Consider the following 14,163-nt stretch of genomic DNA (forward strand, 5'->3'; position numbering starts at 1 on the left):
GGATATCCAGCCAGGCTTTGCTCTAAGGATGGGCATGGCTTGCGCCCAGTCCACCTACTGACCTTGACATAGAAAATCCACTGTGTCTGCATTGAAGCGAATATCCCTCCTAGCCTTTGCTCAGAGGAAAGCCAGAGGCTGAGTAATAGCCAAGTTTGAGGGAATCCAGAGTGCTACTCAGGCTTGATTGAAAGTCTGTGCAAAACAATGGCTCTTGAACTCTATTTCTGCCTGGGTTCATATCAATTCCCAGTCAGATCTCCAGAGGGGAGAGTATTCTGCAGTGTATAAATATTAAAACATCTCTTTAAGATGTTGGACACTTATGAGTACTGACATTAAAACTATCTTTTACTGCCCTTTCTCGTCCCACTGATTATTTACTGTTCGAAAGGATAAACACAGGAAAGCAACTGACCTAACAATGGCTTATTCTTGATTACACATTGCATTAAATACAGAAATTATGAAGAGGGTACTTTGGAATCTGTCTCTAGCATCAGCAAAGATTGTGTAATGAATAGGTATGTGGCTTCACCTAATAGAGTAATGCAAACCTCAGGTCACAAGAGGCCCGGAGTAACGGTGGTAGATCAACACAAATCTAGCGCCACTACAGAGAAGTAGGTCAAAGCCTAAGGCTTCTGATACTTCTTTGTACCTCTATAGCTTTGAGTAGGATGCTTTGCACCTAACAGACATCTAATATTTTTTAATGGAATGAATGAATGAATGAGGGAGAGAGGGAGGGCAGGGTGTCTGGCAGGTGAGGAGCAACATGCATGCTCTTTGCACATTTAGTGGATTCCAACATTTGTAAACTGCAATCTGCAGTGATAAATGCATTTTGCATCATATCCCAGTATTCACTCACATACCCTGTATACTCTGTATACATATGCATATATGTATATACATTTTACATACATATATAACTTAAAGAAATTATGAAATAATTCTTACACTTATTACAATCTATTGTAATGATCTTTTCTATTCTTGTCAATCCTATTTTCTTAAAAAAATGTTGGTTGATCCCACTAAATTGATTTCAAGTTTACAGCCTGCAGTTTGAAAATCCCTAGCATAGCTGGAAGCTCATGCATGGATTTTGGACTCAGACCTGGGCTGGGATCCTGGCTCTGCCAACGTATTACCTATGTTACTATAGGTAAGATTCTTAATTTCTCTGAGCTGCTAGTTTCACACTTGTGAAATAGATACCTACTCTACAGAATTTCTGTTACTTTCCGAAACATAAATCTGAACAAGCTACCTCCATGTCAAGGGTTCCTTGCTGCTCTTGAGTCTAAATGCTTTATCTCAGATTATATGGCCTTTAACAATATGGCCTGTGTTCACCTCCGTCTTTTTCCTCTAGCTGGCCCCAATTTACATACCACACTCTAGCTCTTCTGATATATGCAGTTCCCTAAGTGTACCATGTTTTCTCTTTGGGCCTTTGTCATGCTCTTCTGCCTGCCTGATTAATTTCTACTTGTTCTTTAGGTCACAATATAGATTCCAAGGAGTCTTCTTTGGCCACCCAGATCTGCATTCAGTGCCCTTCTCTTGTGCTCCTATAGCCTCTTTGGCTTACCCTTCTCATAGCATATCACCATTACTTTTCCAATATATAAGCTGCATCCCCCTAGAGGGCAGAAGACTCTGTATTTGGTTCTGTTCTGTGTTATCTATGATGTCTAAAAAATTCTGTATATTCCCTCCTACCTCTCTTGGTAAACAGGATAAGTTAGATGAATATATCCTCAGGATCAGGACATTTGTTCGAAAAACAGTCAAGTCAATGCTTAGATGACAGCTTTAAGAAATCAGAGTAACTCTTTGGCAAGCATTCCTCAAATGTGCTCACTTACTACCAGTGACTGGGGATGGCACAGGGGTGGAGGTCTTGGAAATGGATGGTCACTGAGTGCCAAACATCCTTACCTAGCTCATGCATAATAAAGGAGAAGGTTGTCTACATTTGTCACCCCTGGAAGTTCTCAACTTAGGCAAACGTAAGTCTAGTAGAGTCCCAAGAGTAGGGCTCTCAGAAGATGGAAAAAAAAAACTAATGAGAACATCAAGTTTTAAAGAGAGGGGATGGAGGAAAGTAGAGTTAATGGGATATCAGTTACTATTAGCACTTATCTGGTCATAGAGATTCTTTCATTAAGAGATTTCTCATTATTCTTTAAAAGTCACTTAAAAATTGATGGTAATATGTTCTAAGGAAAAAAATCTGATTGCTTTGTTCAACTGATGAATTTTAACTCTCTATGGATATGGCATTTATCACTGGGATTCCCAAACTGAACCAAGAGTACTTTGGCTCTGTTTGTAGAAACTAAAAAACACATCTCCAAATAATCTACTGTATTCACTGTTCAAATCCCTACACACAGCCTCACAAAGCTGTGAATCAGAAGTGAGAGCAAAAAAGCTGTTAAATGAAAGTAAAATTAACAGGAAAAATCACTAGAGAAAGAGACTGGGGACAAACACCAACAGAGGCATGAACCGTGCATGACAAAGCTGTGACTCACTGAAATATTAAACCTCTGAAGTCAAGCAACTGTTTGGGAAAGAGACATCAATGATCCTGCATTGCCCCAGGAGCACAAGAGATGTTCACAGCTGGCCATGAAGCTTTCCTGTTAACACTTTTCCTATCCTTCATCATCCTTATCTTTGAATTTCCCCAAACATACTTTTTCAGTATGTTTTCAGTTTTCCAGAAAACTAAGAATACATGTTCCCCACTTGCTTTACTTCAGTGATATTAGAAGTTATTCAGACTGAAATATTTGGGTCTTAGCTATAAAAGAGGGTCTACATAATAAGAATTGCCTCCCACAACAAAATACTGAACAGCATCAATATATTGTAGCATCAATCTATAATTTTTGCATTACGAAATGGAATTAAAAAACAAAAGAAGAGATATCATCTAGAGGTAATCTGTGGTGGATTCCATGGAGTGATTCCCTAAAAGCCATTAGAACTCCTTTCTCCCTTGTCTTTACTTACTGGAAAGATGAAACACTATTTCTCAGTACCGCCTTGTAACTACTACAAGAGACTTATAGGTTTTGCCAATGAGAAGTTGTTGGGGTCTCCTGGGAAATCTTTTCAAAGAGATGAACTTGACTGGCACATTTCATTGGCCATTTGCACTTTTTTCCTACTTTCTTCTTGGAGAGTGGACACAAAGTCTGGAGCTGCAATAGCCATCTGAGAATCATGAGGCAACATGAGAAAAAGGCCTAGCCGCTGGGGGAAAGTAGAGGAAAAGAAATGAAAAGAGGGCCAGGGCCACCTACTTTCCTTGAAGGTTGAGACAAGTATATCAGTTGGGTTTTCTATTGTTTACAGCCAAACGGGGTCTGACTGAACACACTGTTGCTATTGATAGCTCTTCTGAGGCCCCTAGAAATTTGGCTAGTCTGTTCTGTGGACAACTGTTGAGCCCAACTCTGAACCAAACGGACATTCAAGTAACATGGTAGGAAGATAACATTAGTTCTGGTGACAAGCTTAGGGACATCTAATGAGTTATGGTTTTTAACAAACAGTCTTCCACGATGTTCATGGATGAACCGAAAATGCACACCAGATAAACAGCAGACTGGATTAATAGCTAACTTAACATCTGAAGGAGTATCAATTGATGGAGGTCTCGAGTGATGAGTTGCAGGGATTGTACCTGACATTGACCAATGATCTTATCAATAACATATACGAGTCCACAATGATTAAATATGAGGGTGGTATAAACCTAGGAAGGATAGCTAATATATTGGAGGACAAAAATCAATACTTTAAAATATCTTTATTGGCTATAACAATTGGCCAAACCTAACAAGCAAATATTTAACTTGGTGCAATGTGAGCCAATAATGACAGCTGATCAGTTGCCTTGTTAATTAGGCCACATTAACAAGTGTAAAGAATTAACACCAAAGGATGTTAAGAGTCCCATCGATTTCTGTGCTTTTCTGACCATATCTGAAACACAGCATCCAGTTCTGCATGGCACGCTCAACAGAGGGCAGTCATAAACTTAGTAGACTTGAGTGTACTCAGAATATGGCTACCAAGAAGGCTAAAGATGTGGATTATGACATAAGACATGACTAAGATAGCTAGGGGAGTTTATACTGAAGAAATGATTATACTTCTCAAGGTTATGTATTTGTTCTCTTCATCCTTGTAAAGCCAGCTCTGAGCACAGAGCCTGCCTCATGTTGGAGTTCAATAAATGTTTGTTAATGAAGGTGGTCATAGCAGCCACTTCAAATACCTGAAGGGCTAATAATGAGGTTTAGATTCTGTGTCCAGGTAGGTTGATCCAGAATCTATGGTAAATGTTACTTGGAGCAAAAATTATTTATTGAGTGTAGACTGTTCTGGGAATTGTAGAGATAATGGTGAGCCAAAGCAGGCAAGGTCCCTATCCCCATGGAGCCTGAACTTGAGGCCAGTCATCTCCAAAATGAGCTGTGTGCACCCCGTCTGAGAGGAGGAAGAACACATTAGAACTATTACTTATGTTTAAAACAAAATCTCATTCTTTTATTAATTTCTATATTTGGTGTGTAATCTACAACGCATATATTAGTAAGGTAAATAAGTGAATATCACTTAGAAACAAATACACATATTTTGGGGAGTTAACACCCAAAAGCATTTTTACTGATGGGGTGTGTGGTTCAACATATCTGGCTAACTCTGGTAAAGAATTTCAGATAACCCCGTGGGGTAACGCAGAACCTCAACTGCGTCAAGGGCCACACACACTTTCCATTGCCCCTACTTGGGACTACTGTATCCTCACCCAGACATAAAGCTGTAATGGTCATATACTGTGGGGGCCTTGAAATGCCGGCATCGCGGAGGGAGCCTAATGCATTATAAACCCTAGGTAGTTGTCAGGCTTTGGGGACGGGACTTAACCCATGCTCTGTTCAAATCCTGGGAGAAACAGTCCCGGGCAAATGCAGTCTTTTGAATCCGACATGATGGTCGGGATTTTTTTAACCACCATCTTGTAAAGATGAATCCTTAATAAGCCAAGTGTTTCTCAGAAGGGCTGAGCATTCAGGGTCAACCCCTGAGAAGCAGGGAGGTAAGAGGCAGAAGCTGCCCCTATTCAGAAGCCACTGTGAACCACACAATATGACATGTTCCTTGGACACAGAGATATATGAGCAAATAGAGGTATACTTTATATAGATACCCCCAAAATGCAAAAGGTAAAATCGTACTTAAGCATCACAACGTGTGAGGCTGTTTATATAACCTTCCTTTCGCAGATGAGGACCAACTGCCTAGGCGGGGTTTCATTCCACGACTAAGTCTCACAGTTCAACCCTCCGTGAGCCCTGCCCTACCTCTCAGGATGGGGTCCAGGCTCCTCACGGAGGCCCACCAGGCTCTGTCATCTGCCTTTAGCCCAGCTCTCTGACCCTCGTGTCTTATCTCTTGTCGTTACTCCTCTCACTCCGGTTTCTATTTTCTAGCGTTTCCTCTAGTTCCTCTAACACAGCGTGCTTCCTCTCACCTCCTGGCTTTCGCCCACACTGTCCCCTGTGCCTCCAACCCAGCAACCCCAGACTCAGCAGTCACCCCACGCTTCCCTTACAGGAGCACTTTTCACACTGTGTTCTCATTGCATTTGCAGCATCCACTGGACAGTAAGCTCCGTATGGAGAAGGCCCCCGTCTTCCTCCTTGTTTCCTGATGGGCCCAGTACTGAACTCAGGTCCTGACACTTAGTAGACACTAAATAAATGAAGTCTTGACTCCATGCTGTGCTATCTTGGGCAAGTTACCCAGTTCCTCTGGGCCTCAGTTTCTGCAATGATAATAAGAGAAGGCTATTCTGGATGGTCTCTGAATTCTCTCGTTAGCTCTGAAATACTGTCATGTAAAGAATTTCAAGGTTGCAAGCCTTCTCATCTTACAACTACTCTTCTCTCTCTTTACCACCATGCTCACTCAGTTCTCACTTCCTAATCAACTCTCTTATTGTAATTTTCCCTCTCCTCCTATCTAGCTATTGACATTGTTCTCTCTAAATTAATTAATAACCTTTGAGTGGCCATATCCCAAATCCTCTTTTTAGTCCTCATTCTAATGACCTCTCTGAAGCATTTGAAAATCTTACCACTGTGGTCTCGGCTAAACATCTTTCTCCTAGTTTTAAGCTAAGGTTTCTGGCTGTTTCTTATTTTCTCCTGTCTCCAGTGCCACTCTCTTATCCCAGACCCTTGCCATCCTTCACTACTCTAATCGTATCTTAATTTATCTCACCATCTAACCATCTTCCTTTTTGTCTGTCATCAAGCTGGCAGAGCTATTTTCCCCAAATACAGATCTATCAGCTCATTACCTAATTATGGCATTTTGGTGGCTCCCACTGTGCACAGGATCACCCACTGCACACACACTACTGCTCATCCTTCTGGAGCCCAGGGCAGACACCACTATTCAAGCATAACTGCAGAACCCTTCTTTCTTCCTTTCTTTTCTTTTTTTTTAATTAAGATTTTATTTTTTTAGAGCAGTTTTAAGTTCACAGCAGAATTGAGGGGAAGGTACAGAGATTTCTCATATACCCTCTGCACCCACACATGCATAGCCTCCCTGCTTAATAACATGCCCTGCCAGGGTGGTACATTTGTTAAAACTGTGAACGTGCACTGACACATCATTATTACCCAAAGTCTGTAGTTTACATTATCGTTCACTCTTGGTGTTGTACATTCTATGAGTTTAGACAAATGTATAATGACACGTATCCGTCTTTATAATATCACACAGAGTATCTTCACTGCCCTAGGAATTCTTTGTATTTCACCCGTTCATCTCTCCCTTCATCCCCAACCTCTGGGAACCTGATCAGAACCCTTCTTAACACAGATTTGCAGACAGCTACTACCAATTAATAAGTGTGAGTATAGGATGGAACCTATTCATTCACAGTTTGGCCCCAATCTGCTTTCCAGCCTCATCTCCTCTCACTTTCCTTCCCATCCACTCTCCATGTTCTGGGTGCTTCTGAGCTTCCCTAATGTGCCATGCCCTTTCCGGCCACTTCACCCCTGTACATGCTAATTAGTCTGTAAGGAAAACAATTTTTCTACTGTATCTGGTCAGTTCTTATGCATCCTTCCAGAGCCAGTTCAAATATCATTTCCTTTTGGAGACCTTTTGTGAGCAGCAGAGTTAGAAAAGAAAAGCTTCTTTTTCTTCTGTTTACATTAAGTTGCAGTTATCTATTTTTACATGTGTTGATTCCCTCCTCCCTAGAATATGACTTCCTCTGGAATGGGACCATATCAGTCATCTTTGTATCATCCCTAGAGCTTACAACAGTAGCTAGAACACAGTAGGTGCCAAATGAACACTTAGTGAGTGAAAGTCTGTACAGATGACTAAAAGAATGACAGTCCTCTAACTGTAAATAAGGTAGGGTTAGAGCTCAGAGTTCCTGCTCGTGGGCACTGTTCGGGATGCTGCCACAGCAACTCGCTCAGACTCACCTGGACCCAGGCATGTTGGAAAGTTCAGAACCTCACTGATAAAAACCAGTAATAATAATAATGACGATGATGATACGATGACGATAGCTAACGTTACTGAATGCTTATTATGTGCCAAGACAAAAATTGCTTAAGACTTAAAGAACAAGGAGCAGAACAATTTTTAAATACGATTAAAGATAAGAGCAGAATAAAGATAATTCTGAGTATACAGAGTTACACTTTGATCTGTTATCCAAAAATACGACAACTGTCTAAAGCTCCACTGAAAGAACCTTAGATCATTTATTAATACGAAGAGGTCAGAGCCAAAGGAAAGAATATTGCTTATACATGTCTGGGTTGGGCAGTAAATAACAATTTTTTTTTCCCTGATATCATTCTATAGTGGCTACAGTTACAATTATCCTAAGAAATTTCTGTCCAGGTCAAATCTATGTGGGTGAAAATTAGCTTCAGGATAGAATCTTCTAGTGTCCCAAAGAACAGTCATAATGTTTGGCCAAAAAAAATAAGCCTTAGGTGACAGAAAATTGAGGAGTGATAGCATTGACTGTTGTATACTCCTCTTAGAGACTTTCAATGCACATTAGCCACTGGGGATAAGAAGAAAGAAGTAAGGAAACCTGTTCAGTGTGGCTTAGCACAGAATTCTCCACGTGCATTGGAGGAGTGGACATTTTTAAACAGAATGCTTATTATTTATTTTCATGGAATTAGAATCGGAAATATTGGCTTTGGAGGTTCCTAGAAACAGTTCTGCACTGGGATTCTAGCAGAGGGCACTTGCCATGGGGTTTACTATGAAGACCTATCTGATTTAGAGAAGGGAAGATTGGCTGTCGTCTGGGCCAGAAGAGACTCATGCCTGGTATCATTATTTACGCGATAAAAATTCAACCCTTTATAAAGGCTTGGGAGAAAAAGGCCAGCTTTTAATCAGCCCTCTGAATTAACAGTTTTGTTATGGCTGTCTCACAAAGTCACAGGAATTTATATTTTCATTCTATCCCAAAGAAAAACTTGACCATCTTTCTTTAATACTATCAACCTGGAGGCTTGACAGTAAGGATTAAAAATTGCTCCTTCCTTCCCACTTGGTTATTGGAAAGGCTCTGAAAGGTAATCAGTCTTGTGAAGCTGCACTTCACAGTCTGCATAAAAACGCCATGATTTTCCTTCCTCTCCCCAACCTAATTGAAAGTGCATAATATCACCCAGCTGGGGAAATGTAAATGGTAAACATATACGATATATCACGCCATCACACAAAAGCTGGTTACTAATAGGGACTGGGTGGTTGTCAGGACCAAAGGGAATCTGGAAAACAAGTCATTTTTTCATCTGGAATGAGAGCTCTTTGTGCCTGCCACCCTTCCCCCCTCATCTCCTCCCTCCAGACTTCAAGTTACAGCAGATTAAACCAAGGTCAGTCAATTCATTCCTTCTGTGTGTAATTCCAAGGGTCACCTAACAATATATATTGACTAACACTCTCCTATACCAGCCTTTCAAGGGATAAGGCATTTTGATTTTGGCAGGAGGTGGGGTTGGAATCATCTTGTTCCCTACCTACTTCAATTGTACTGACAGATAGTCCTATTATCTCTTTCCTCAGCTGTGAAACCTAAAGATCCTTGGCCTTGTCACCTCTTATCTTTCTCTACTTCATCAAACTCCTATTGCCAAGATTATCTCCTTTCTACCTCTGATCACCCATGAATATCTATGCAGGATCACACATGCCTCCAGCAGAAAATCCCAATCTTTGCAAAGTCTCCTGGAATTCTGAGGCTATCTATAATTACACCCACTTAGAAGTCACCACTCTCTTCACTGACTCTTCACCTCCAAGTGTCATGCCATCTTCTTGAATAAGTCTTATATAGTAGGGCTCTTAGGAGAAAGGACAATATTCCTTCAAAGTTTTATCACTAGTTCTCTGTTACAATATTCCTTCAAAAATTGCTCCCTGTTGCCTCATGAACTCAACTACTACTATTCATTCATGCCACCTTAGAACTGTCAGTTGCTTTATTTTTGATGGCTGATACCTTACGGGTAGGTCAAAGCATAGCACTTGTCAAGGGTACTATGCCATTTCAGTTTTAATAGATTGAAGGATATATTTTTATCTGCTTCAGCAGTAGAGATGATTTGAAACTTACTGAATTAAAACTACATTCATCTTTCAATAAGTTATATTACCTGTCAACTGGCACTGGTGGATGGTATGGCTTGTTGACCTTGGCATAGAGACCCTCTAAGTGGTCTCTCTCTGGAGACAGTGGACGGCCATCCCGAGGGTACCCCAGTGGTCCAGCCCGAGGGGGAGATGGAGACCTATAGACATTTGCTGGTGCACATGCTTCCCGGAAGTGGTTTACTCTGGCATAGTTGGGGTCCATTTCATCATCGTCCATATCATGCAGTGATCCAATTGCACCAGCGGCATAATCAATAAGACCTCTTGCTTGTTTTTCCCTTAGCTCCTGATGTTTTGCCCCAATCCTGAAAAATGCAGAACAAGATGTATGTGAGTTTATATGCCGATACAATGAGAGACGCTCCTGAATCTATGTTAATTCCCCCTAGTCAGTCACTTAACAGTCACTTTCCTGGATACTCAAGATCACACCATGCAGAAATGCCAATAGCAGATTCCACAGGATTAATTTTATATCTCTGACCTTTATTTGTTACAGGGTCTTTACTTTTACAGCAATGCTATAGGTACTTTAATATCCTGCCCACTGATGACTGGGCTGATTGCAGAGTCAGAGGCTGACTTTCAGTAACATTTCCTCCCTATAAATGGGAACGGGCCATCTTTGGTGTAATATTAAAGAAGTCTGACTTGGGACAGGGATGCATGTTCAAGAGCCCATCAGAATCTTATACTTTGTCTGTGATTTTATCATTTGGTGACTTTGAGTTCTAGTGTATTCTTCTAAAGAAAAGAGCTTGCAAAAATTGATTTAAATATGAAAAAGAAATACAGGGGCTTTCTGGTCACTAAAAGCAGTGGGATCAGAGATAATTTATGAGAGACTCTAAGTTTTTTGGTTACACAAATGGGGATCATTGTGTTTCATTATCCAGGGGCTAGGGACAGAGTAGAATAGTGAAGAAATTAATAGGCTCCTGACAGAGACGAATTGGCACATATAAGTGAATTAAACACCATTACTGGCAGAACTCCACAGCTCTAAAGCCTTTAGTGATATTACAAAATGCCACGGCTAATCAGTGTACTTACTGTGTAGACTGGGAATGGGAGCAGAAAAAAATACTTTGGTGGATTCCAAATCCAACTGAATTTTGAGAATTTTTCATTTAGTCTGGAAAGTGTTAGGCCAGATCTCCTAAATTCCCAGTTACATGTTAAAATGGAAAGGTCACTGTGGCATCTTATTGGACGATGGTGATTCGACGGTGTCAGGAGGTGTTCTCCACTAACGAGGAGAGAATGTATCCTCACATCACCGGGTAAACAAGGTACCTTGTGTACAGGAGGAGAAAAATAAGACGATGCTGGCTCAGGTGGTGAAAGAAAGACTCAAGAAAGGATGGGGATAAATCTGAAGAACTAGGCTCAGAGAATATGAGAGGACCGTGGACTAGAAGTGAAAGATCTATATATGCCTGGAAATGTATATTGAAGGCCTGGATGAGTGAAAAAACAGAAACTGAATTCTCTCAGTATCTTTTCCTCTTCAAATAAAAACAGCTATTTTTGCACATGGCAGCTAGTCTTATTTTACAGAACATCAAACTCTTTGTAAAATTCTTTAAAAGCCATGATTTTTCAAGGTCTTTTCCCTTTTGGCAGAATGGCTTTTTTCCCCCTTTGAGTAGAGAGGAGGAAGGAAAAGTAAAAAGATGAAGAAGAAGGTTTAGGACCAAAAAAACAGTATCTTCAAGTCACAACAGATGAAAATAAATGCCAGGATACATTACTGCGTATCTCTTTTGACTAGGTCAAATCACGTACCCTACACATGAGTAATGAGAAGAATTTATATCTTGTGCAAAGGGGAGCTTGAATCTCCAAGGGATTTTGAATGAAGATGAAAGGAAGATTACACAGCAGGGTACCCGTTAAGAGGCCCTGCCTGTCCTCTTTCAATGCATGTTAGTTCCAGATTCATGGATGTTTGTTTTGAATAATTTTTGATGAAGAAGATAACCTGCTCCATTCTGCAACAAAACAATCTTTCCAGGGACGGTGCAGACTGGATTATTGGAGGATGCTTGCTGCACTGTGATGATATGGCTGGATTTCCATTGCAAATAGAGCACAGGACATCAATAAAGTTAGGGGGTGGCATTTTGTGTGGTTACTATTCCTCCTAAGTGGGATGCCTTCTAGAGAAATCACTCAGCAGAAAGATGAACATCTCATGGCTGCCACACGGGGCTACACTGGTGCATTAATGAAAGAGGAAAACACCAAGCTTGACTTTTAAAAATCACAGAAATAGAACACTAGAATCTGTGTTCCTTATTTCATCATTTCTCCTTTTTAGAGGTTTTCTCATTAATTAAGCTTGCTGAGTATGTAAAGATTCTCAGATGAAAAGTTACTCCATATATGCAAAGCAATATTTTACCTTGTATTTTTCCTTTCTAAAACAAAACCAAATTTCTCCTCTCTGTGCCACAGAGTGTTTCAGTAACTAATTTCATATTAATCACTCAGTAGGTGAAATAGTAATGTCTGTGAACCGTCATTATTATGCCATATATCAGGATCTCTCCGCGTGGGGGAGGACAAGTCAATCTCTGTAAAGGGGTGTATGGAAGCAGAGAAGACTCTCTCAAGAGAGAAATGTCAAGGAAATATATATTTTTTTGGTTGTTCTGACCTCCCTCTGTTCCAATTCAGTGTGAGAATTCTAATTGTTTATATAGTCATTTCCACGTGGATGTCTCCTTACCACTGGGAACTCAACCTGTTAAAATATCTATTTTTCAAAATAGTCCTGGATAATATCCCCTTTTGATTGGATGGTACCACCAGCTTCCTCATTCTCTCTAGCACACTTGCCTTTGAATTGTTTAAATCTCCTCTTTGTCTCTTCCCCTACAAAAACATTGTTATTTCTTTTTTCCATTATACCTCTTGGATAGCCTCTTTTATTTCCATTTCTTTAGCCACAGTTTAGTGTTCAGGCTTTATATTGCCTAGATCTGCACTGTCCAATATGGTGGCCATTAACCATATGATGCTATATAAATTTAAATTGGAATTAATTACAATTAAAAAAATTTAAATTCAGTTTCTTAGTTTCACAAACCACATTTCAAGTACTCAACAGCTACATGAGCTAGGGACTACTATATTAGACAGTGCAAATATAGACTAATTCTGTCACTGCAGCAGGTTCTATTAGACTGTGCTGGCTAGATTATTCTAAGATTTTTTGGACATGTCACCATATCCCACTTTAATCTGTACCTTAAAAGGTGATTAGAATAATCTTCCTCAAAAGAGCATTTATATCATATCTCTGTCAGATCAAGGATCTCTAACAGAAGATTGTGATAAATGATAGAGTAAGAGTATGGTTATTCTATTTTGTTCCCTGAGCTCTAAATGAATGAACAATTGAGAAATTGGGAAGAAAATTCCATCTACAATATAATTAGAATACATCCATAATCTTAAAACATGCAATGAAATTCAAACTCAATCCAAAAGGGATAGTATATCAAGAGTTGATATATACCTTTGTCTCTAGCAGGGTAGGCATTTTACTGAAAGTAAGAGAAAGAGTTCAGAGGACTATAGACAACAAACTTTTACTTAGAAAAAGAGAGTTTGAAGACAGGGGTAGGACATTGGGATTGTAGGGTAAATCTTTGTGAGGTTCCAACCTCAGAAGGGAGAAGAGGCAGGGTTAGAAGAGACAGATTTCCACTAAAAGAGAAATTTCCTTCTACCCTGAAGAAACTTCATGGAGGTAAATGGGGAGAAGAGAAAAGAAGCATGAACCTGCTTTGTAGCTGACAGGGCAGGATGAGCAGAGCAGAGATAAACACGAACCCAGCAACATAAAACCTTAAGTCATTTAAGAGGCTTCACTAAGCAGGCTGATCTCTTGTTAGGGTGATGTGCTCTCCCAAAATGGAAGGCCATAGAAAACAAGCCCTCAGGGCAGTGCACCCAGCAGACCAGGCAAGAAGATATTTTGAGAGAACACATGGAATTCAAGTGGCTGGTGACCTTAGATCACTATGCCCTGTCATCTAACACTATATTTTAGTACAGATTTCTAAAAAAAAAAAATTAAACACCATAGAACATGGAATTAACTTAATGGGTGATAATAAGCGTTAAGAAAATTAAATATAATAAAAGAGAAAATATTAGGGGTTATTGCATATAGTAAGCATTAAGTATTGTGTCAAGAGAAAAATCAAGTCATCTAAAAATCCAGGCAAATTCAGGCTGGCCTCAAACATAAATAAAGACAAAAGAAAAACGTTTTCAGACATTTACAAACTCAAGAGAATATAACGCTTGTTGACCCATCTTGCAAAACTACTTAATAATGAATAGCAGCCAACCAAGAATTGAATCCAAATGAAGAATTCAGCCCAGCAAAGC

The 14,163-nt window shown here is 40.0% G+C and overlaps 1 protein-coding gene across 1 annotated transcript in view; it reads right to left on the reverse strand.

Annotated features, from left to right (window-relative positions):
• The window catches only part of PARD3B (par-3 family cell polarity regulator beta), a 1,040,415-nt gene that overhangs the window by 187,375 nt on the left and 838,877 nt on the right, over positions 1–14,163 (reverse strand). Inside the window, exon 20 of the mRNA XM_022567488.3 lies at positions 9,759–10,061. Within this exon, the coding sequence (XP_022423196.1) occupies positions 9,759–10,061 (303 nt within the window). The remainder of the gene's footprint in view (positions 1–9,758; positions 10,062–14,163) is intronic.

The sequence above is a fragment of the Delphinapterus leucas genome, chromosome 8 (assembly GCF_059928025.1).
Source record: "Delphinapterus leucas isolate spDelLeu-1000000601 "Yukka" chromosome 8, BTC_Dleu_Yukka2, whole genome shotgun sequence".
Lineage (NCBI taxonomy): Eukaryota > Metazoa > Chordata > Mammalia > Artiodactyla > Monodontidae > Delphinapterus > Delphinapterus leucas.